This window comes from Lonchura striata, chromosome 3 (genome assembly GCF_046129695.1).
Source record: "Lonchura striata isolate bLonStr1 chromosome 3, bLonStr1.mat, whole genome shotgun sequence".
Lineage (NCBI taxonomy): Eukaryota > Metazoa > Chordata > Aves > Passeriformes > Estrildidae > Lonchura > Lonchura striata.
The window spans coordinates 62,204,687-62,229,691 of record NC_134605.1 but is presented as its reverse complement, the minus strand read 5'-3'; the positions used below and the strand labels follow the sequence as shown (position 1 = coordinate 62,229,691).

The 25,005-nt window shown below is 38.6% G+C and overlaps 1 protein-coding gene across 2 annotated transcripts; it reads left to right on the top strand.

Annotated features, from left to right (window-relative positions):
- The first annotated feature begins 57 nt into the window (after nucleotides 1-57).
- TRMT11 (tRNA methyltransferase 11) lies at nucleotides 58-24,359 on the top strand. 2 transcript variants are annotated; one of them, XM_077782231.1, is made up of 13 exons: nucleotides 58-168; nucleotides 1,553-1,618; nucleotides 2,349-2,422; nucleotides 3,623-3,704; nucleotides 3,803-3,895; nucleotides 4,955-5,089; nucleotides 6,743-6,899; nucleotides 11,482-11,562; nucleotides 12,208-12,372; nucleotides 13,722-13,791; nucleotides 14,499-14,630; nucleotides 18,425-18,545; nucleotides 23,778-24,359. In XM_077782231.1, the coding sequence occupies exons 1-13, from the start codon at nucleotides 70-72 to the stop codon at nucleotides 23,907-23,909; spliced, it is 1,407 nt and encodes a 468-aa protein (XP_077638357.1). In that variant the 5' UTR covers nucleotides 58-69; the 3' UTR covers nucleotides 23,910-24,359. The 2 variants fall into 2 exon arrangements, with proteins under 2 accessions (XP_077638357.1, XP_077638358.1); XM_077782232.1 differs by lacking the exons at nucleotides 58-168; nucleotides 1,553-1,618; nucleotides 2,349-2,422; ... (1 more) ...; nucleotides 3,803-3,895; nucleotides 4,955-5,089 and adding an exon at nucleotides 5,386-6,623.
- The last annotated feature ends 646 nt before the right edge of the window (nucleotides 24,360-25,005 follow it).

Genomic DNA, 25,005 nt, shown 5'->3' with positions numbered 1-25,005 from the left:
CCTTCCCGGGCTCCTCCCGCCCAGCCCAGCCCAGCCCAGCCCAGCCCAGCCCAGCCCTGCCGGCGGCGCATGCGGGAGGCGGGGATGGCTGGACATGGCGCTGCCAGCGCCGCGCTACGGCGCTACTTGCTGCTGCTGGCGCAGGAGCACCTGGAGTTCCGCCTGCCGGTGAGCGCTGCGTGCGGCCGGGGCCGGCGGCGGGCCCGGGTGGGGCGCTGCCCTCCCCTCCCCTCCCCTCCGGGGTGCCCCCGACGGCGCGGCCCCGCCCGGGGTCCGCTCTGCCCGGGAGGGCGGCCGGCGCCTCTTCTCTGGCCGCTCCCCGTGTGCTGTGGGCAGGGCTCCCTGCTCCCCTCCTGCCCCAGGCTCTTGGAGAGCCTCCGCCTGGTGGCTGTAGGGCAGCGCTTTCCTAGCCGCTCGCTTTTCCAGAGCCTCTGGCGCTAGGAGAGGTTTGCCAGCACAGTACCCGCGGCTCCGTGTGAGGAGCGGAAGTTGGGGCTATAAAAATGCTTTCAAGGTTTTGGTGACTAATTTTAAAGTTTGTTTAAGTTATTCGTCAGCTCCCGGCTGCGTGCCCTGGGTGCAGCGGTGGCTGGTGCTGCCCTGGGCCCCTCTCGATGGACCGCCCAGGGATCACCGTCCCTGCAGGCGCTCAGGAGAGGGCTGGATGTGGCACTCAGTGCCATGGTCTGTGCCACAGGGTGATGCTCCCTTGTCGATTGGACTGTCACGTATTACAAAGTGCTTAATGTCTCTTGAAGTTTTTATTTTCATTGTTTTCATTAAGGTTCTCTTTCCTATTTGCTTTGTGGGACTAGAACCCGAGTTTCATTTATGATCAACCTGATTTTTCTTTAGGCAAGGTCATTGGATGAAGTAAACAGGAGATGATACATATGTTACACAGAGTTTTTCTTTATATCACCAAGGTTTTGACGACACTTGGTTGATACAGCTGCTGAAAGAAGCAGAGCCATTTCTCTTTTATTTTAGTGACTGCACAGCTTTTTTGGTTTTGTGATGAGCTATGCTGGGAACAAATTATGCTATCATGTTCCTAGCATAATTTGACATAATTCCTAGCATTACCTCAAAAACCTAATGGAGCAAGCAAGGACAGATTGCTTTTAGCCAGATGATCTGCTGGTCCTGACCCTGGGTCAGTGTTACTAGTGAAGCATCACTTTTATGTGAAATAGTTAGAAAAATATTTTAAGAAGAAAATGGATAATATTGTAAGAGGAATGTTGTTGTGACAGTGGAGGATTGAACAGTAAAGATTCTGATGAAGGAGAATATGCAAAATGGTGGGGTTTAATTACTGAAATTTTCCTGACATTCGCCGATGAATTTTGAGAAAACTGTTTTTAATAGCAGGGAAGTCTTAATTTTCAGTTCACGAATAGTACATACAATCTGAATTTACTTGTGAACTTCTGCCCTATCTACCATCTGCATTAGAATTTGTGTCATGCTGCTTCTCTTTTCTCTTTTTCCCCTTTTCCTCTTCTTCTTTATAAGATTCTAAAATCTGACCTGTATATTTTCACTTCAGGAAATAGCATCATTGCTCTCCCTTTGTGGTGGACAATTCAGTGGCGAGCAGGAAATTCGTGTAAATGTAAGTGAGGACCAAATATTTTACTTGTGTGTGTATGGTATGCAAGTATGTTCTTTATAGTATTTTTGTTAACTGTAGGCAGCTAAATAAATATTGAAATTTCTTAAGAAAATTGGGAATCTTACCCAAACTGAGGACTTCTCAATTTTAGTAAAGACTCAGAACATATGCACAAAATGCACCTCAGGTTGTCTTCATTTACCAGCATGAAAAGAAGCAGTGCCATCTGCTGGGAGGTTCTTCTTGCTTTTTAGGATAGCTAAACACTGAAAACACTCAGCAGCAGTTTGGAATTGGTGTTTGCCTCTAAATCACTGAGACAGAGCAGGAGTGCAGTTAGGAAGCCATATGATTCTGGTCTCAGTCCTTGAACAGAGAATGTTTTTGGGATTTAGTTACTGCTTGTGTGTAACGAGGTGTTTCCAGTCTTTAGAGGATGAATAATTGAGAGAAATACAAACAATATTTTACCAAGTCAATTATATTGGAAAAATTAAATACATAACAGAATTTCTCACACATTCAAGCTGAGTAAACAGTTTTGTCTCAGATTAATTATTTTATCCCCACATTCTCTGTATGATTAAAGGTAGTAGATGTATTTTTTTATTAATTTTTTAAATCTTCAGTATGCATTTTCTGTTTTTATAAAATAGAATTGTGTAGTTATGTAATTCATGTGACATTCTGCAGCTGGGTATTTGCATCACTTACCTTCTCTTTATTGCAGTCTCCCTTTTGGATTCTCAATATTCCCTCAGAAGAAATGGCAAGGGGACTAATGAAGCGGACAGTATGTGCAAAGTAAGAGATGAAAAATCTTGTAAATAATTACCTAAGCAGTGGAATTTTGTTCTATTATTGCAAATATAAATTTTGTATGGCGTCATAAAGAGTCTCCGATTCCCTCTAGAATTGGTAAGGTGTTGCTGGACCCTGTAGGACTGATTATGTAGCATGCCTGTCTGTCATCTTTACTCAGTGTATCACCAATTCAGGGTCTCAATGTGGTGTTCTTCACTTCAGAGACAGCACTTGTAGTGTCACTCATGTTTTATGTGCCTTGTATAATGTTGAGTTAGTGACTTTTTCTAAAATATGTATGGAATTGAAAGATACAACCAGTGATATGTGAAAACTGACAAGTATGGAAGGGAAAGTTTGAGTCACCCTCCCTCAGTCCTGGCATCCAAGCCTTCAGCCCTGACTGCTGCAGCAGAGGTCCCTTCTCGGAAATTCAAGAGCACAAGAATATGCTGGAGAGTGATTGTTCCAGCTGGTCCTTTTTAGTGGTGTCTGAATAACATGCTTCCTAGTGAGGTGCATGAGAGAGGCCTTGAAGTATGGCTCAGGATGAGAAGCAGCATAGGTGTGTTATGTCCCTCTGACCATATTAAGCTTGTGGTGTCTGTGCTTGTTCTTCAGAGCTTCTGGTCTCCTCTGCAAAATGTTGCCCAGTACCCATTGAGTACTTGTCTCAGGTATTCAGTTTTACCTACAATGACTTGGGCTCTCCACTCTTGCCTAAAGAATGGAGCACTGCACTTCAAAAAGCAGCTGCAGGCAACTAGGGGAGTAAAATGTGACAAAACAGCTTGCAGATGTTCTGCACACCATGCACTCTTAGCTAATGTTTGCTAATTCTATGTACAAAGCCTAACTAGCCCATGGCTTATTTTTCTGTCCTACTGCTGGTTGTGGGGAGATGTGTTAGTTTTAGAATAAGGTCACTGGAGTACCTCCGTTGCACTGCTAATCAATATGAAAAGGTCTGAAGCTTTTGGTATGTGTTACCAAACAAAGAAAAACATCAGTGAAATATCAGCCTGCAATTAAAATTACTTGTTACAAACAAAAACTAAAACATTTGTCTAGAATTAAATGCCAAATTTAATAATGAATAAAAGCCTAAATACATTGGCCAAGTAAGTTAAAAGGAGTCAGTGTCTGTAAGGCATTTTCCCTGCTCTGTGTGACTGACTCTAAAAAACTTTGTAATTTCAGGTCTATATTTGAACTGTGGGGCCATGGAAAATCTGCAGGGGAGCTCTATGCATCTTTGAAGAACTATCCAACAGACAAGATGGTATACATAAAAAGAATCTGGATACTATGGTTCCTTGAGCCCACTGAATAGCACTGCATCTCTACTAAAGTGTCTTTGCCTTTTCTTTTTTCTTCCAGCTTCCATATCTACAGTCAGACTCTACTTACAAAGTACACATTCATACATTTAATAAAACACTGACCCAAGCACAGAAAATAAAAAAGATTGATGTAAGTAGATGGTTAAGAAATCTTTGTTTAGTTTAATCTATTAATGTTATTCTTATTCCATGCTATCAGTGTATTTAAGTTTCTTCAAGATCTTAAGGAAGTTTATGGCTTATGTCTTATCAGGTCTAAATGAGATTTTTTTTGTCTGAATTAATATTCGCTCAAAATTCATGACTTTCCCCCCCCCCCCCCATAAACAGACTGTTTAAGGCTTATACAATACCAAACAAATATCACTGCTGATTTCAGCCCAGTGTGCTGGGGAAATTGAAGCTTACTGCTGAGAACTACAAGATTCAAATGGCAAGAGTTAGGTGCTAGATTTTTGGAAAATCTGTTACTTGATCTCCGTATTAGGCTTTTATTGTTGCAGAATGTGGAACAAGTGACTTCAGCTGCAAGCTGTGGATTGTGTGCTGATCTCCTGTTCTGTCATCATGTTCTTACCTGTACTTGTGCTCTCCTCCTAACTATCAGTATTTCATTTAGGAAATTTTTCCAACTTACTGTTTATTTCTGCTCTTTCACATTCTATTTTGGCACCTGTTTGTTCAATTTACTTCATTTACAGAGACTGAAATTATCTGTATAAGTCATAGCTTTTATCGCTGTTCAGTTTTTGTGTAAATGAAATAATGCTAAGTATGTAAACTGCTGTAGCTGCACATCACTGAAATTTCACATCCCATTATTAATCATCAGTGTTGTTTCTATAACTTGAAAATTGTATAATTAATATGCACAGTTAATTTTCTCTGAAGTTGAGCTCTGTTCAGTTAATAAAAAGTGTTATGGTTCCCAATTCCAAACCGTAATCATTTGAGCTATTTTTGTTAAGAAGAAAGTATTTTCAAAAAACCATTGAAAATTGAACTTGTTAATACTAGTATTAACAAGTTAATACTAGTATTAACAAGTGAAATTTCTCACAAGTGAAATTGTGGGTTTTTTACTGATTTTTTGGTTGGTTGGTTTTGTTTTTTTTTTCTTGGGGAGGATGGTACCTATTTAAAAAAAAAATGACCCTGTTTATTTTTGTATGTTTTCTTTATTGTATAGGCCCTTGAATTTCTGCCATTCAGAGGAAAAGTAAATTTAAAGAATCCAGAACACATATTTTGGATTTTGGAAGATTATGGAATGAACCCAAACGATGTTCCAGAAGAGCCTATTCATCTGTATTTTGGTAGATGGGTGCGTGAGCATGTTTGCTTCTGTTCTTGCAGGCTTGTATTTTCAGGAGAATGTACTTAAGTTTAAATGTAAAAAGTGTTTTGACTTTTAATAGAAGCAGGAAATAACCGTTGTCTGAATTCGTCTTTGCATAATACTCTGAAGCAAGTCTTGGGAGGTCTTACTGTGACTAGGAAAAAGTGGCTTTAATGAACAATTTAGAGGTGGAAAAAAATGAAGTTGTATGTAGAAAACACACCTTTGTTTTGCCATCCACTGAGAGAGCTTAGCACAGCAGTGACACTGAACAGCTGGGGTAGTGTGTTACATTTTTTTGGACCTAGGTGCAGCTGAAAGCCCCTGTTCCAAACACATAGAAAGATGTACAGAACTGTAAATGGCTTGTGGCCCTGCTGAGCGGCATCAGCCTCACCGGAGCATTCTGTAAGTGCTTCAAGTGATCCTGGCAGGGACATTCATGGAAAGGTACAGACTGATCCCTGAGGCTTTGGACATCAGTGAGTCAAGCCCACAGGCAGGTACCTGCCCCAGGGAACACCGACAGTGCAGAAGGAACCAAGTAAAAAAACTGTCTGGAGCCTCTCATCTGTGGTCTTCACTACAAATGTTCCTGCCTGCTGGCCATATGCACTCTAAACCTGCTGCATTATTAGGATACCCTGAGGAAATTTGATCTGGTCTTTTATGTTATTGTGAGGGAAGACTGGCTCCTCAAAGGATTTCCCAGAATGACACTAGCCACTGGTGGGAATATGTGCTTGCAGTGTTCTGGGTCAAGGGCAGCTGAAAGGAGGGAGGAGTACTGCAGAGGTTGTGTAGCTGTAGTCAGTGGCTTGTGTTACAGGGAAGTTACAGATTCAAGTGATCTGTTAGGACCTGTGAATATTCTCCATGCTGTGATGGATGTGTGAGCACCCTGTGTTGTGGTAATGCTGCAAAACATTGCAGCTGTTGTCCCATCTGCGCTGAATTCCTAAAGTGTTCAAAAATGAGTAAACCAACCTGGAAAAATAGGCAGGTGTATTTTGTTAACACAGTAAGACTGATGTTGAGAGAGGTGGGGGGATGGTATTGGGTAGTGTTTGAATGTGTTTTGTTTTGGATTGCTTTGGTCTCCTCCAACATACTTTGGAAGTCTGATGTAAAAATGCCAGCATTTGGTCTTTGTTTGCTTTTCCCTCAAATTCTCACCTGTCAACGTTATCCTAAATTTGGATTTTGAGTGGGACAGAAATTCCAGTGAAGAAAGAAATTCTGTCTGACCTTAAGCATCCATGTGTGTGCATGCATGTCTTAATGAGTGTGTCTAATCCGCATATTTTTGAAATCTTTTTAACTCTGAATTGCCAGGAATTGTTTTTCTGATGCTTAGAATAATAGCAAAGTTACTCTAATTGTAATTTCTTGAAATAATTTTCTCTCTAAAATGTTTGTACATTTTTAACCTCTGTCTTGAAGAACTCACCTAGGTGTTGAACCAAGATACCTGTTGCTTGGAAAGAAGTCTGTCATTTTTCAGATGTCAGAAAGCAAGGTGATGTGTTACGAAGTAAAGTTACCTGTTTTTGGATGGTGTCACTAAAGAAAGTCTGTTAGCGTGTCTGTTTATATCTTGTATCCAGGATCTGACAGGGGTTTTAAATGTTTCAACAGATTGCAGATGGCCAAAGAGAACTCATTGAATCCTACAGTGTAAAGAAGAGACACTTCATTGGAAATACAAGCATGGATGCCTGCCTCTCCTTCATCATGGCAAACCACGGGAGAGTAAAACCGAATGACATTGTATATGATCCATTTGTTGGAACAGGTATATGTTTGGTTTTTTTCAGCTAGTGGGAAGAGCTGTAAGATTGTGTTGGTGTTTGCACTACTCTTTTACCTGGTGTCTGACTTCTGGTGTTCAGCAGATATTTGAGATGATACCAAAGACAAAATGGTGTTTATAAAATTAATGGTTTGTTAACCTGAAAGGGATTTTGGAGGAAGGACACCAAATTCCAAAGATGTAAACAGTTTATATTGTGCTTTTAAAAGGTCTGTCTTCACTGGTGTGTTTTATGCCTACATGGCCTAAACGACCAATCCATGTGTGTCATGGACTGCTTAAGATCAAAGTGACCAAGAATTGGAATTTGGCTAAGCACTTGCTGCAGTCACTTCGAGGACATTACAAAGCAGCATTTTAGAGCTGGCTCTTTAGGGGAGTGCTGAGGGCATTTCTGGTCATACAGCACAACATAGCAATAGTGAGGTCATGGCAGCATTCCATGAGGAACACTTCGTTGTGCCATTAGAGCCTGTCTTCAGGATAATATTGCTCACACAAGTACCCTTCCCCGGCTGAGTTTATCTTATCTTAGCCAGGAGGGGGAGCTTTTATTCCACATATTGCTGTGCATGGCACAGAAGTACTTTTTGCCTTAGGGAAACTGCTATGCGTGAAATAGCTGACCTATTGTGTCGGCTTGTGCCATATAATTGTAAAGCACAGTATATTGTGTTAAGCTACCTATAGTAGTTTCTTCAAAAATGTAGCAAAGGCTTTGTTTCTGACCTAGAACTGAATCATAGAGTATCCTGAGTCGGAAAGAACCCAAAAGGATCATCAGAGTCCAACTCTTGGCCCTGCAAAGGGCACCCTAAGAGTCACACCTTGTGCCTGAGAGCATTGTCTAAATGTTTCTTGAACTCTCTCAGGCTGTGACCACTTCCCTTGGGAATCTGTTCTAGTGCCCAACCACCTCTGGGTATTATTTTTTTAATATCCAACCTAGAACTTCCCAGACACAGCTTCAGGCCATTCCCTTGGGTCCTGTCACTGGTCACCACAGAGAAGAGATCAATGCCTTCCTCTCCTCTTGCCCTAAAGAGGAAGCTGTAAATTGTACTGTGGGCTCCCCTCAGTCTCTCCTTCTCCAGGATGAACAGACCAAGTGACCTCAGATCTCAAGGCCCTTCACCATCTTTGTTGCCCTCCTTTGGACACTTTTGAATACTTTAATGTCTTTCATATTGTGGCATCCAGCACTGCCCCCAGCACTAGAGGTGAGGCTGCCCCAGCTCAGAGCACAGTGGGACAATCTCTTGCCCAGCTGCAGTGCTGAGCCTGATGCACCCCAGGACACACTTGGCGCTCCTGGCTGCCAGGGCACTGCTGACTCATGCTCAACTTGCTAAATTTTAATCAAGGTGACCCCATGTGAAATGCATAGATTTAAAAATACTTATATTAATGGGAAGATGAAGAAAAATCTCTGCAGAGAGGTTAGGGAGAGAGAAGACTACACTAGTAGGATAAATTCTTATTAGCATGTGTCTTCTCTGTGCCATAGAAAAAGAGCATGGATATTATATTTTCAGAAACAGAGGGGTTTAGTGAACTCTGTTTTTTGTCTTAAATTTGGTTTTTATAGGACCTGATTTTTTTCTTGCATACTAATATCTTAGGAAATTTTCTTCTCTTTCTTGTGCTTGTTCTATGAAAGGTTCAGGAAATCACTTTATTTACCTCTTAGCAGTTGGTTTCATTTTGATGTCTGTGGCATTTTGTCGTATTATAAAATCTGCTAACTTAAATCACAAAATAAAGTCTCTGAGAGCATTCTTTCTCTTGGGAGTGAAAATTGAAGAAAAATAAAAAGGAAGGGTAAAGACAGAAGAATGAAAGTCGCATAAAAATGATGAAGCTATAGAAATTAAAGATAAATGTTGTGTTTCGGTTCAAACATGTACATAATTTGTATACATGTGTATGAATTATGTATATGTTCATATACATCCATATATGTAACATACAAAATTCTCCCCAAATTGCTTAGTGGTTTGAATTACAATTTAAATTAGGTTTTTTTGTTAGGCATTTGTAATATAAAGGGTAGGGATTAAACGGGACACTGGAGATACTGGGTGGCATGCCATTTGTCAGCAGAGTGTATTTATGGCTAAATAATAGTGGCTTTTTCACCTACTTCTTTTGAGTAAACCCCAGAAATTTCAGTTGTCTTATGAGGACCTTCAGAAGATTTTCAAGCTTGTCAGTACAACAATGCCCTGTCACTGGAGTTTCTGGGAAGTGGTTTGGAGTTGGGAGTGATGAAGTAATTTTGAGCTGATGGGTTTGGAAATATATTTATTCAGAATCTGAGGAGTATTTTGAAGAACTGCAGTTCAGATTTCTTTATTAGTGTAGCTTTGTTACCTGGCTGTGTTTCTGCCTGTTTTTTTACACTGAAAAAGTGAATAGTACCAAACCAGAATGGCCTTGCAAAATGGTTCTCGCTAGTTGTAAACTAACTGGTTTTTGCTGCATAAGCCAAATAGTAAGTCTTTCACATTAGTATAAGAATGGACAGTTGGCATTTTTCCTTGGAATATAAAGTGCTCTTTGACCAGGCTGGCTTTTAAGAGACTTGATTCTCCTTTTTACTGTCAAGCAGAATTGGAATGACCAAGACTGTTTTTAACTTCCATCCATGTTTAGATAGTCTTTCCTCAGTGCTGGGCAGAAGGAAGCCTGGAAGCTTCTAGAAGAATAAATCACGTCTTTTACCTGAATATTTTGCGCTTCCTTGTAGACAGTCAGTTCAGGTTATCTCAGTAATCTTGTTTATTGTTCTTTTGGAAGATACTTGTGATACTGGATGGTTGTAAATGACAGGATGTTTTTCTTTGACATCCTGGAGGACCAGGATCTGTGCTGAAGAGGTGGAGGAATAGTGTATGATAGAAAGGGATGAAGGTCTGTGCCATCATCATTCTGCTACAGGTCACCAGGGACAGAGTGATTCCCTGATTAACCCTTTCATATACTGATCAAAGGGCTGGCCATGTAAGAGTATGTAAGTCTCTGTGCACCTTCTGCATGAACACAGTTGAACTAGTACAAGCTGAGATTTATTAAAAGCTGTAAATTCATTATTTCCAAGCTTCTTTTTTTTTGCCTGTGATTAAAAATAGATGGGCAAAGGACTCTCTTCTTACTTTTTTTGTAGGACTGGGTGGTATGCCATACTTGGGGTCAGGGCTAGCTAAATTTGTCTTGACCCTATGGATGTACTGCCCAATCTGTTCTGAGGGATTGCAGCCAAGAAGGGAAATGGGTGACTCCTTTGGGGTGAGTAACCTTGTTTATCCCTGATCCATTTCACAAGAAAAAGCAGAGGAATATTAAAAGTTTTTTTGTTCTTGCTCACCTTTGGTTTTGATAGAGTTCATTACCATATGGTGCAGAAGTTTTCTGGTGCACACAGGGCACATTAGGGATTTGCTGGTGTTCAGTGGGTGGCTCAGGACAGTGCAGCCACCTGAGATGCTTCTTTCCATGCTCCTGGTGAATGGGAGAACTGGTGTCACCCCCACAGCCAGCTTGCAAATTGTCAGCCATTCATCCTGCAGCAGTCATCCCCTTTATTTAGCAGGACTGTTGATATCAGTGGGGTTCACAGCCTTGTTCTCAGTTACTGTTCTGTTCTAAACCATTCTGGTAGCCACAGACCTCTTTATTAATAATTTGACCACACAGATATCTGTCCATCTCCTGCAGTCTGTTCATTGTTTCATTTGGAAGCTGTTAAATAATTAATGTAATTTATTCTTTTCTATGGGCTGTTCATCTGTTGTCAGTTTCAAGGAAAAATCACACTTTTTTTTTTAGTATGCTGTTCTTTTCTTTTTTAATTAGGAAGGCAATAGCAGCAATTAAAAAAACTGGTTTTATTAGAAAGTAACTACATTAGTAAAACTACTGACAAAGTAGGCAGCCTACTCACAGACAGATGTATTTGTACATAGTTTTCACACTTGAAAATTATTACAGAAATGTTTTTTATATTTATGTTTACATTGGAGATATTTACATTTGTAAGGGTCTTAACCATTGTTTCTTACAACATGGGAATAGCCCCCTAATAAAAGTTTGATTTTTAGACACTGTTAAAGAAACTGGCTTTGAGAACAGACACAGTGGAACTGCCATTTGTTCCGTGATGCTTTTTCCAATTGTTTGACAACAGTTTGAAATTCTGCTCCTTGCAAAATAGAATCAAAAGTTTTGTTTCATGATTAAAGGATCTTACTGCTTAAAATACAGAAAGCCATAAACAAAACTCCTGAACAATCTCCAGAGGAGTGACATAGGGCATTGCAAGATAAGGAAAATCATGTAGAGCGGACAAAGGACTTAGTGTTATTATGTCTGATTATAATTACATAGTGATTATAATTGGTTGATAGTTCTACTTATTTTTTTAGTATTTGTTTTATTTTTTTTTCTTTTCCTTGGGTGTAATGTGCTGCTGCTGTAGGCTCCTGAAGTTCCTGAGGAAAAAATACTAATGCAGGTGACATTTATGACAGAAGTTTATGCTTTGCCTTTTTTCTTCCCTGTGTAGGTGGCCTTCTAATCTCCTCAGCACATTTTGGGGCATATGTGTGTGGTACTGATATAGATTACAACACAATCCATGGACTAGGTATGTTACATATTTTGAAGCCACTGAAATCTTACCCTCTGGAATTTAAGAATACTGATGGTAGCAGATGATACTTAGTGGGTTTTAAAGCAGCATTAATCTTCACAAGATTTATTTGGCCATGCTTAGTTTTATTCAGCAATTTACATGTACGCTAGTTAAGATATTATCTTATTTTTAAGCAGGAAATGTTTTTGAAAAAGAATAATTAAGACCAAAACAAAGTTCCAAATAATCATTACCACCGCTATGTGCTCTTTTAACCCATGATGTGGGAAGCTCTTCAAAACCTAACCCAGGAACCCTAATCTTATTGCTACTTCTCTGCAAATATGCAAATTATATTTGACCCTAGTGGACAGGGTTGTGACTGGTGGCTGGAGAGAGCATCTTGCAAACCAGCATTTTTGTAAATGTGTTCTTTGACATGTTGTGCATATGATTCAGCAGAACTTATCTCATGTATTTTCATTTTTCCTTACTGCTTGTGAAGTTTATTGTGAGTACTTTTGACAGGTTTTTTTGGTGACATTTAATTATTTTCTTTTAATTTAAATGGTAGAGTATATGAAAGCTTTTCTTATATAATAGTTTCTTGTTGAGTATGCTTTTTTTTTTCCCTTTCCATTCCACTTCCCCTCCCAGGCAAGGCAAGCAGAAAGAACCAGAAATGGAGAGGGCCAGATGAAAATATCAGAGCTAGTCTCCGACAGTATGGTTTAGAGAAATACTACCTTGATGCACTTGTTGCTGATTTTTCAAGACCAATATGGAGAAAAGGGATATTGTTTGATGCAATCATTACAGACCGTAAGTTTGTTACTGCCTTTTTTTTCCCAATAACAGTGACTAAAACATTATTGCCCATGTACATTGATTAAATAGGTGCTTAGGTCTGCAGCTTCTGTATTTCCAAAGATTGTCGAGAGCAGCACTATGGAAATTGGATCTGCATTTGACATCTCTGCATTTGTTTTAAGGATAGTTATTAATGTGTAATGAAGCTGACAATGACACTTTCTTCTATGGAGAGAACGTTACATTCACTGGCAGAAATCTATATGGCTGAAAATCATCCTTTGAAGAAGTCTCCTTCAGTAAAAGCATAACATGATTGATGCATAGAGACTTCTTACCAGAATGGTCTGTGTTGCTGTTGGCAGCACATTGGAGTCTGCCATGCATCTCTGATGGACTTTGGGAGACTTGTGATAAGTGCTTAATGTAATGCTTCCAGAGAGAAATTTTAATGTGTTTCCAGTACACTTAGCTACTGGAAGCAGGAGCAGTTTGAAAGGATCCTCTGCTCTTTTAGAAACCTATTTACTAAACACTATTTGTCTTGTAAGAGATGAAAAATAAACCAAGAGGATAAATGAAGACCTTGATACAGCAATTTCTGATCTCAAGTGCTGGCTTTTGAAATGACACACTCATATTAATTTGGAGTGGGAAGTGTGACTTTTCTTTGTGGGTTGCCTGCTGGTTTTTATTTGGCCTGTTCAGCAATGAGACAATGTAGAATATTAGTATGGACTTAGAACTGAGTGTGAAACCATTTGTAAAACTTCTGCAGTGGTTACACTGGTGCTTTTGTGAAACACGTCTCACAAACTCAGGTTTTTTGAACATGAAGTAAGTATATTGTGCTATTACAGATGTGCAAAAAACGTGTGAGAAAAAACCTTCTCTGGTTCCTGTGTGTGAGAATTACCATTTGTGTAAAGTACTGACAAGAAATTTTTATATACTTAATTCGATTTTGTAAAAGGTTAGTTAAGTGCTGTAGGGGACATATTCATGTCTGTCAAACAAAAAAGGATGGGATTATTTATCACATATTGGAAATCTAAGAAATATATTTTAAGAAAAAACACAGCATTGTCCTTTGTCTTGTAGTAAACATGTAGGATGCTAGAAGCTCTTACAGCTGAAGGGATTTCCTTGAAACAATTTTAAAATAACTTTTTGGAGCAAGAAGCTTTCAACAGATCTTGAAGAAATTTCCCTTACTGACTTCTACTTTGTAAAAACATTCAATTTTTTTTACCCTGTATAAGCCACAGTTTGTGCACTATTGTGTATGTATGGTGTAAGTGTATGTTTTTTGGACAAAGGGTGAGGTTCTCATCTCTGCATTTTGCTTTTGCTTTGTCTAGCACCATATGGTATCAGAGAAGCACCTCGCAGAATGGGATCACAAAAGGAAACAGTTAAATCAGTTGAAAGGTGGGGAAACTGTCTTGTCTGTTATAGAATATAAATGTCTTAATGGAAAGCTAGTTGCAGTTTTAGAATATTTATTACTTCTTAGTTGGCTGTCAAAAGTTAAAAAATGTTAGCAATTATAATTAAAGAAGAAAAACCCTTTTGTTTCTGTTTGCAAAATTACTATGTCACTTCCTGAAACCTTCATGGTTTTGTTTTCTCTCATCCTTTGTGTGTGTTTAGATTTCAAATCCTATTTCTCACCACTTTGAACCACCATTAGCATGTATTTCCAGAAAAGTTCTCTTTGGTCCCTGCAGGCTGCAAAGTCACTCTAAAGTGGCATACCTGTAATTTTACCTTTAACATTTTTCTTTTGCATTTTCTACTGCTCCTTTCTTTACAGAGATACTGTATGACTTCTCCACTGCCTGGCCTTCCTTGCCTTCTGACTATAATTCCTTTAGAAAGATGCTGTGCAAAATAACTATTGCGGCATAACTGTAGTTCTTTAGACTTATCTTTAGTACATGTGGAAGTCAAAGAGAGAGTTGGGGGAACTTGAGAAGTTGTATTCCTCATAGTAGAAGTTGTACTCCTGGATTGTCTTAAGTAGCTTTGCAAAGCTCAGAAAGTGCTTTTGTATTGATTTTTTTAAAATTACTATTAAAAATTTAGAATTTATCTGTGCGCTTGTGTTTGTTTACACTTGTACTTTTTCTTTCCAGCACAGAAAATCACTTCTTCGTTTCATCCAGTTACCATCTAAGTGATATCTTTTTTGACCTCTTGAAGTTTGGGGCAGAACATCTGGTGATGGGAGGAAGATTGGTTTACTGGCTGCCTGTATACAGACCTGAGTATGTACTGTTGATTTCTGCTATGTTGTGTGTCAGAATGGATGCTGCATTCTCACTGTGCTTTCCTTTGGGACATAGGAGCTTCCATAGTACCAGCACTTAAGAGTAATGCCCTGACTTTATATTTTAAAATTTTATATGACGGGGACCACATTTTGTAACAGAGCTTTTGAATGGAGATAACGCCTGACTGTTACCAAACAGAAAATCCCTTTGCATATCATTGTAAATGCATGTCCAGTAGGTTGAGGTTTAAGCTTAAAAAGTTAGACTTTCAAGGTGCAGATAGTTTTCTAAGACAGTAGAAGCAAGGCTAGTATTAGTATGTGTTTCTGCTAAAGTAGTTGATAGAGGTTTGTGAAAATCATCCTTGGTTCTTTGGGGTTTGGCACTACTGATTTGTTGGAATCTGTGGTATTGATGATTCCAAGATTGTAAAAAGTCTCTGTCTTTCTGTCCTGTTGCCAAAGAAGTCATAATTCATCTGTGCTGTTTTCAAGGTTGTTTATTCTTGCTTATCTCTTACATGTTCTGCTGCCCTGCCGCAGGTCTGTCCTGCAGGGCAGAGTGTGGGGCTCTGCCCTCAGTGGGATGTTACAAACATTAAATACCAGAAACTACCTGTGCTGTATTTACAATAATGTGCCAATATCTATCATCTACGTTGAACAGTGTGTTCCCAGCCTAAACCAATAGAAAAATGTCAACACTACAGTGAAACATGGGAGGGCATGAAGAAGGAGAAAAAGGACAAAACACACCAAATTTTCTCCATCTTGTGCCCTTTGAACCCCTAATCTAGAATTCTAAAATGTTACTTTTGCAGCCATGCCACACTTAATTATTACTTATATCAAACACTCAGATCTTGTAATTCATCCTGTAAGATTGAAAACTCTTTTCCATGGACAGAGATCAGAGACAGTGTCTCTCGGGGCTCTGTACACGGGGGTTCCTGACCCCCGCCAGGGTCCCAGGCCTTCCAGCCAGAAGGAAGCCCTGGATTCCCACACTGATTTAGCTTTTTTCTGAGAAATAAAAGTCAAGTGACCAAGAGATGGCAGTGAGAGGCAGGAAGCATCCAAGAGCAGCCCTGTTAGGGACGAGAGAGGCCAGCAGAGACTGCGGGATCCTGACTGCTCAGGAGTGCAGCCTGGGATCAGAGCTGAGTGCGTAAGGAAAAACAGCTGTTTGCATGCCTTATTTCAGCATCTCTTAGGTTAGATTAGAGAGGGTTTTTTGTTTTGTTTTTGTAAAGATTTTTTACTGTAAAGTGAGGAGTTGATGTACAGGAGCCATTTCAAGGTGTCCTCCAGATACAGATGTGCTCTGAAGGTAGTTTCTACAGTGTCATATATTTCTATATACAGTCAAATTATACTGTTACATAAAGTGGTGGTTGTCCCTGGTTTCACTATGGAAATGGCTTGTGATAGTCCTATATATCTCATGCTGTTTTGCATATTTAGAAATCAAAAGGAGCCATTTTTGTTACATGCTTCTGTAACAGGAGAGTGCACTTAGTAGTTTGCACTTTTTATTAAATCATTAAATTTGTATTGTAGGCCTTTTTTCTCATAAGACAATTCACAGACAAAACAATGAATGCCATTCATAGTATTATAGCTAATTTTCATGTCAATGAAATCTCTTTGGAATTATTGAATTTATTTTGTTCATCAAGATACTGGTGTTTTTCTTTCTGCTCATTGAACTTTGGTAAAAGCATGCTTCCTCACTACAGCAGTGTAAAGTGTTTTACTTCATATTTGGGATCAACTTTAGCTGCTGTTTTGGGGAGGTCTAGTTGAGTTGACTTTTAAGAAGTGAATTTGTACATCATGCTATGACTTGAAATACTAAAGTTGCTAGAATTAGCATTGAAAAGTAGGATAATCACTTTATTTTAGCTGTAAAAATGAAAATGGGGCATTAAAGCAATTAAGAGGGGAGAAGATACTTTCTATTAACATGTTTCATTATCAAATATCCCTTGGCAACACCTGCATTGAGTTTCAGTTTTTGAGATCTTTGTATATTACCTGAAATTAAAGCCGAAACTATTGGATTGGATGTCTGTTAAAATCATTGCTTCTGTATTTCTTTCTTGACATGTTTCTGAGTTTTACCTGAAAGAATGTAGAAATACATTCATTAATGCAAACAGAAAAGGCTTTTTAACAAAGTGATAGTGATCTCTCCCTCGTCAAGATAGCATCTCACTCCAGAGTTTACTCTTTCAATCAGACATTGAAATCATTGTTGAGTCCAAATTCTTCTAATTCCATTAAAGTCAGCCTTCTGTATGATTATGGAGAGAAACTTTTAAGATGTTGTGGCAGGGTGCCTGCCTTTGTAAAAGAAAGTCAGTTTGGTGCTACTGGATGCATCAGAAGTCTTGTGTAATAGAAAAAGCAGTTGAGAATTAATTTGATTCTACTTTGCCAAAAGTATCTTCTGACTTTATCGAGCTGAAGCAGATAATTGTTTGTACACAAGAAGTGACTGAAAGGTAGTTTTATGGTTTGGAAATTTTGGAGTAAAGCAAAGAGGCAGTACTGTTTGGCTTTTTCTTATTTGCAGATCTGTATTTGGGATTGAGTTATTATTTAACAGCTGTTATCTTAATAAATGCAGGTTTTCCATCAGCACCTAGATAGATCCTATTTTAATCCAGACTAATACCTTTACTTTCATTCAGAAAATCTACCTCTTTATAGGAAAAATGTGAAGCTCCTCATTTGCACTTTTTAAATTCAAGCCATAGGTATTAAGTTGTTCAGTTCCATGTTTCAATGTCTGACTTCTGTTAACTCCCAAACACTGGAGAATCATAGGAGCAGGTGTTTTGTACATAATCATACCTAACAATACCAGAACCCATTTTCTCTGTTATCTTTTTGTATCTTTCGTATTACATGAAGGTTTATTACAAAATCTAGGAATAAATGACTGATCTATATTTTAGTATATAGGAAGGATATCTCATATTTATCATACTAGCTAGGTTAATACTTCTTGCTGCTGTAGTCCCCTACAAAGCTCTTAAATCTTTAAATTTCTCTTTCAGCATTTGGAGAAATAGAAGGATTGAAAGCAATTTAGAGAAAGCACTTTCTATATAGCAGCTAGTATGCTTATGAGGTGGGGCATTTAAAACACTGTAACTCTTGCTTCTGTAGATAGTAGTAACGTTGTCTTATAATTAAATCCTATCTAATGTTAAATGATGGTGGATTTTTATTTTGCCATTAGAAAAAGTAATTATAATGAGATAAATTTGTAATACCAAATTTTGAAGTTTGGGTATGTTGCTGTCTAATAAGAGCTGGTTTAATAAGATTTGAAATCAAAGTGCAATGATCTCCCTTTTAGGAAACCAGAGTCTCTCATTCCTGCAACTTCATATATGTTGACTCTGGAAAATATTTTTAAAATCACAGCTCTGACTGAATAAGTTATTATTCCTGGTTGGCTGAGATATTTTGTTCTTGAAATTATAAAGACAGGCCCGTGTGTACATACATTAACTTCATTTAAATACATGCAGTAAATGGGGAGAGTGTCTCTTTACTATGAGATTTTAATTTATTTTACACACTGCATGTCAAGATGATTGGAATATATGATGTCAGAAATTTGGAGCAGCAATATCTGAATTTATTTAATCAGGTTAAAGTGCATAAAAACTTTCAACTGTTAACCTTTTGGTGAAGTGTCTGTAAGAATTCTGTTTTAGATGCAGGTCTTCCACTTCATGAGCTTACAGCACTAAGAATGATTATTTCTTCCAGATACACAGAAGAGATTATTCCCCGCCATCCATGCCTGAAACTTATTAGCAACTGTGAGCAGCTGCTTTCCAGCCACACATCAAGGCGCCTCATAACCATGGAAAAGGTGAAAGAATTCAAGGTAAGCTTGAATTCTTGATCATATTGTGTAAAATAGTAGCTGTTGCGTTCGTGACAAGTTCGTGCTATTCAGCATTTGATCCTTGTTTCTGTCACACTTTGGTTTTTATGATCAGAGTTAGTGCTTTTGTAAAATTGAACAGTGATTTAAAGTACTGTTCTGGTTTTAGTTTCTTCCTTTTTATTCTCAGTTTTTGGTAAACTCTTCATCCTGAAAAACTCCCTTGATAGTGTGAAAAAGATCTTTGAACTTATGGTTACTTGTAAATCCTATCTACAGAGGCTTTGCCTTAATGCCCAAGTTTCCACTGATTTCAAAGTGTGTCTCAATGCCCAAGTAAATACTAAATATCTTTGTAGGTCTTGCAGTAGGTAAACCTTATTTAATTGTGTTACTTCATCTTTAAAGTGGTACATTTTAGCTTTTGGAATGATACCAAAGTTGTGACAAGTACAGCAAGCACACTGGCTCCTTTTTCTGTTTTTGTTTTGTAACACACTAAGTGCCTCTCCTGAGGCATTGAGACCAGGGAATATTGCATTCAGGTCTTCTTTCCATTCTTGCTACTTCTCTCACTTAATACTGTTAAAAGAAATGCTAAACACATGTGAGGTAGATGCTTAATGAAAATGCACTCGGTTAAGCAAGTGCTTTTAGTATATTCCTTGTCAGCTGGAAGAGCTGTTTCAGATAGCAGGAGATGCAGTCAGGCTGCTGTGTCTGTGTGGTGCTTGAACTACTGACACAGCAGGGCTTCAGTGCTGCCTTTATAATGCCTGTGGTGACTGCAGTTCTCAAGCAACACCTGATCTTCTATAAACACTCTGTGTGGAGTTCAGCCTCAGAGCTGCCAACTTCACCAGTAACAAACCAGGAGGGTAGATGATGAAAGTTTTTGCCATGTGCATCTTAGGGTGTTCAGGGAGGTTTTGGCAGCAGTTTTATTGCTATCAGTGCTGTCACGTAACGTATTCTAACCCAAAAAAATTATCAACCCTCTGCAAACAGCCTTGCATCATTTGTTACTCTCCTCTTGTGCATCACCTGTTCTTCAGTTCGTGGATTGGCAGGTTCATGTCTGGAAGTTCTTAGCTCTGAGCACCTGAGACTAATTGGCAGGCTTGCTGCTTAGATAAGACTGTGCAAGTGCTTACATTCAGTATTCCAGATGTCTTTTAGATAATTTAAAGATACCAGAACCCATGTGTGGTTTCTGATGATGCAAAACTTGTCTAGAGAACAAAATGCATCTTGAATCCTTAGCCACTACCTGCTTTGTTTAGGACTTTGTTTTGGTGTCTAAGATTTCCCCACCCCAATGTCCCTTACCTGGAACATGTTTTTTCTTCTATTAATATCCTGAACAACCTTTGAATTGGTTACTTCTGATTCACCAGATATGACCATAAAATTCAGTAGTTATACTTTTGTCTGCTTTGCTTTTTCCTAAGTGAAAGAATGAATTTTTATGGATATGCCTAACATTTACGTTTCCAGACTGTTCCTGTCTGCATTATTAAACTGGTTTGTAACAGCCTTCGATTGCCTTTTAATTCAGCTTAGTGCAGCACTTGCAAATGCATGAGAAATGTTACAAATCATGTTACTATTATTATGCAGTTCTTCAGTTTCCCCAGTGTTTGCCACCAATAAAAAATTGCAGATTTCAAAGCAAATTTTGATTTCATTATTAACACTTTAAATAAACTCTTAACTGTCTTAATTCAGTCAGTTGCTGAAATTGATGGTGCAATTTGATTGGAATTGTTTGTAATAAAACTGAGACCAAAGTGAAGGCAAAAAGTGAGTTTGTCTAGGTGAAGTATTGATCTGTCATTAGAAATCATAAGCATGGAGATCATATGTTGTATTAAAAATCTCACGAACCTGGTATATGTATAACTCACTGTCTTGTAAGCATCCAATCTGTTCTTTTGAAGTTTAAAGTGAAACTGTGCCAGCTGAAAAAGGTTTCTTCCTGAAATCAGTGTTGATATGAATATGCTCTTCCAGTATGTGCACAATATGAGCAGAAGAGTTTTGGGTTTTTTCATTACTGTTTCAGACAACTTTTGCCACTGTTCCTCCCAGCACAGCATTCACCCCAAAATGCACACTCCCCTCCTGCCTCCCCCACAGCACATCTGCACACTGTCCCCACAAAACCCAGGGTGGATGGGGCAGGGGCAACTGCAGCCTCAGCCCAGAGCCCTGTTTCTCCCTCCCTGTGAGGCATCCCACTTTTTTAGTGCCAAGAGAGATGCCTAGAAATTATGTAGTAAGATGTAACAGGAAACTTGACTGAAGGACAAACTCTGAGCATATGATTGTCTACGAAGGGACTGTGAAGGACCAGGCACACAAACCCACCCTGCTGAATGGGTCAAGCATTTCCAAGTCATGTGGTCACTCTGGAGTTGTTACTGGTGTAGAATTTTTCCTACTGAATTTAGTAGTGTCTGTTCCTGGGTGTATGACCCTGCTGTCTCTGGTTTGGTAACTGCTCCTTTTTGTTTATAACTCTATTAACATTAATACAAGTGGTTTCTATAGCTACTGTCCAGCACCAGATGTAGAGTGGTAGGAAGCAGTGATAAGGCTAGGAGGACTTTTTTTAAAACAAAAACTAAATGTGGCTAATTGCCTTGAAGCTGAACTGGGGCATGCTAGATGAATAAAAATTTTTAGAATGTCACTTAATATTTGCCAAGATCTAAACAACATTTTCTTGTTGTTTAACAAATAAATTGTTAAGGTTTTCTTTACAAGTTATTTTCTCTGTAGACTTTAAATGAAGCCTGTCCCTGGTGTTCAGATTGTACCCATTCAGCTCCTTGATACAAAATACTCTAAGTTAGCATTTGCTTGGAAATCCTAAGTCACTGAAATCCAAGAATTTCAGTTACTGTGATAAGTCCTCACACTGACTTTAAATCTTTAATTTGACTAATAAATCTCAACAGTGAGTTGTATCTCCAGGTAGTTCAGGATTTTTTATTTTCTTTTCCTTGTTTTAAGAAACAATTCCCATTCTTGTTGGTGTTTGGCGGGTTTTGGTTTTTTGTTGGTTTTTTTTGTTGTTTTTGTTTTTTTAAAGCAATTGCCATCTTTATTAGATAGTCGTGACTGTACAGGTGAGAGGTAGGCAATGGAACCTTTTAGACTGGAATTATTGTTATGTAGGCCAGAAACTCTCTTTGTAATCTCTCCTGTGAAATCTATACCTGACTGCAGACCTCTCATTTAGCAAGCAGTATTCGCAGAGCTCCTAGATTTTTGAGATGAGATTCTGCTGTGGAGTGGTGGGTGCATTACACCTGTATTCTACATGAAGTTTGTTCTTCTACACAGCACATCCTCTCTTTGCCCTAACCAGCTTGGAGGTATAGGAGAGGGTAGTTTACTCCTTCATCTCTTCTCACCAAATCAGCATTTTGTTTCCCAAGGAATCAAGATGAATGTTGTACACATGCGTGACCTCTTAGAGGTTGTGGGGATTAATTTTTATCTTAGAGTATCTTTGATCTGTGTATCATTAGACTTCAGGGTCAAATATCCCATCCATTTCTCAAAATAAGTGAATCAGCATTCTTGTAAAAACATCCCAATGATACAAAAGTATATGTTTATGTCCAAGAAGGATTTCTGACCTGGAATTTCAAGAGAAGAAAAAGCGCTCTTTTCCAAAGAGTGGCTGGAGAAACGGGTACAGGCTGGCTGTGAGAGGAGTATGTCTTAAATCCTTATTATTTCTTGTGTGTCCATAGCAATTTTGTAATTTTCAGTTCTTTCACAAACATGTTAAAAGCTTGTTGTTTATTAGCCTGAGAATAGTCATGGAGATGGCAGTCTCTCACAGATGACCAAAATAGTAGATAATACTGCCTGCATTGGGTTTCCTGAAGTAATTTTCTCCTGCTATTTTCCAACAGTGCAGTATTTAAATAGAGCTGCTGCTACTGGTGTACATGCTTTAAATAATAGATATCTACATGGCACTGAACATTTAGCAAGTTAATTTAAGCTGGTGTCACATTCCTGATGTCTGCTTTCATAGCAGGTGAGACCTTCTCCGAAGTAATATCTCATGGTGTCCAGAAGAGGGCCCTTCTACATGCGCACAAGCGTCTTGCTTTGTTGAAAAACCTTTTCTTTCACTCCTTTAGAATGCTCATTAAGATATCCGGAGCCAGGAGAGATGTTGATCTTGGTAGTTGAAAACCTGGAAAAGGCTGCAGAAGCTGAAGGGAGAGATTTTCCACTAGGATTGTGTTAATCCTTGCATTGTAATACTCTTGTAATGTGAAAATATTGACCAAAATCAACTTCCATGTTTCTACTGATGCTAAAACACTCCATAGTAACTTTATTTTCAAATATGAACAAATACCTAAATGTTTTAAGGTAGTGAACCAATGTCTATGTTACTGCATTGGTTAAAAAAAACTGAGAGGAAACACGTGGCAGAATAGAGGCTTGGCTCTGTTGTGTGCTTCTTTTTATTTTCTACTTGTGCCATTCAGTTGTTCTGTATGAGGCTGGTTGTCACTGTTTCTTCCTGCTTTTGAGCATAATGATAAACTGATATCACCCAGAAGCATAAAACTGTTTTTAGAAGTTGCCATCAGTTTTCTTTAACACTCAGATTAAAGTTTGATGTAATGTTTATCTTACAGCATTACTAATGTTAGCTGACAAGTATCTTAATTGTATAAAGCCACAGTACATGATGAACTAAACCTTTGTATATACAGTGGGCCAATTTTCTAAACTGTGTTTTTGGCTGGTGTCAAATAGGTATTATGTGTAGGGATTTACTGTGTCAACTTTAACTTTTAGAAATACATGAATGCTGCACAGATAAAAAAAAAATCTGTGAATGTGCTTCAGTAACTATAGGAACTCATTTTAGCCATTTGTGTTCGTCTTCTGTTTGTGCCTGCCTTCCACAGACCTCTGACTGACTGAATGCTCCTGAAAATATTTTTTCTGGAAAGTAACCTGTGTGGTGCATGGTACCTGTGCTCATTTGGTCATGTAAGGGTGGGATTCTGATGATGTCAGCTGAGATACCTTCAGCAGCTTAAGTGTGTGCTGTTGAACTGTAAAACAAAAACCTAACTACCTTACCCTTGCACGTAATGGTTTGAAAAAGTCTGGAGGCAGAGTGATGGCAATACGTGCTGAGCACGCTACCCTCAAATCTAATGTTTGTCTTTTGATGCCGTGCAGGATCAAGATGCGAACTCTTACTTGTTGGACGGTCAGTATATGCCATACAGGGGACACAATTCTTTCCGTGACAAGTATTTCAGTGGTGTGACAAAGAGGATTGCCAAGGAAGAAAAGGACAATCAGAAGTAAAATATTATATAAACAGCTTAAAAAAAGAGAAGATAATGAAGACCATATTTCTTCGTAAGGACGTCTGGATATGAACATTCATTTGGATGCTTCAGAAAAATAAATACTGCTTTTAATTTTAAAACAAGATGAAACCCACAACCCAGGTTGGGAGCAGTTCTTTTTAATTAGCTTTGTTTATAGCAGATTTTATTGTACAAGTTTTTTGAGTCTTATTTAATTTATATTTGTACTTTCAAGTACTAATGATGATTGACTAAAACCATTATTATTGTTCTTTCACCATTAACGTTTACAAGAAAGTAGTAGTATTATTTGGCTTCTTAAACTGTGAACATCTGGCTGTTTTAAAAACACATGGTGATGATCAGGCATTGCTGATTAAGAAGATCATTTTCATTTGTTTTGTTTTTTCTGTAAATGGTGTACAATAAACCAAGGTTGGCGTGAGTTTTTTTTTAATTCTTGCATGCAATAATTGCTCATATGAATTCTACTTGTTCTGGCTGAGGTCACAAGTGTTTAAAACAAACAACAAATGCAAAGAAACAACTGGGCTCATGCACACCCACAAAAAGAAAAGCCTCTGTGACCTGACAAACTCTGGAGAGCCTATTAAACCCTGTGAAACCTGTCCACATCTGAAGCTCATCTGTACCTTGGATTTGCTTTTGCATTCCTAAACCTTGACTCTTGGTAACGCCAACTGTCTTCAATTTTTGGTTCAGAAATCGATAGTTAAACCAGTAACAACAACAGCATAAAATCAGTAATGGTTCCCTAATGGTATTAAGCCTAATCAAATCTTTGAAACCAAAGCTGTATTTGTTAAAGGGCAGACTTTGCTGAATCCACACCACGTCCATCATGGAAATACCTCATTTGAAAACCACTAAGCCCATTAATTCAGGATGTTAATGGCTCTGCTCATTTTGGTGGTCAAATATGGTCATATATTCTTCTTGGTCTGTGTTCACCAAGCAGGACCTTTGTGAATGCATCTGTGCTCCAGCCAGAGGAATCTTGCTTCTCAGTTTGCTGCAGGTTGCTGACTGTGGTCATGTTAATGTCTTTGTAGATCATAATTTTTAAGTGG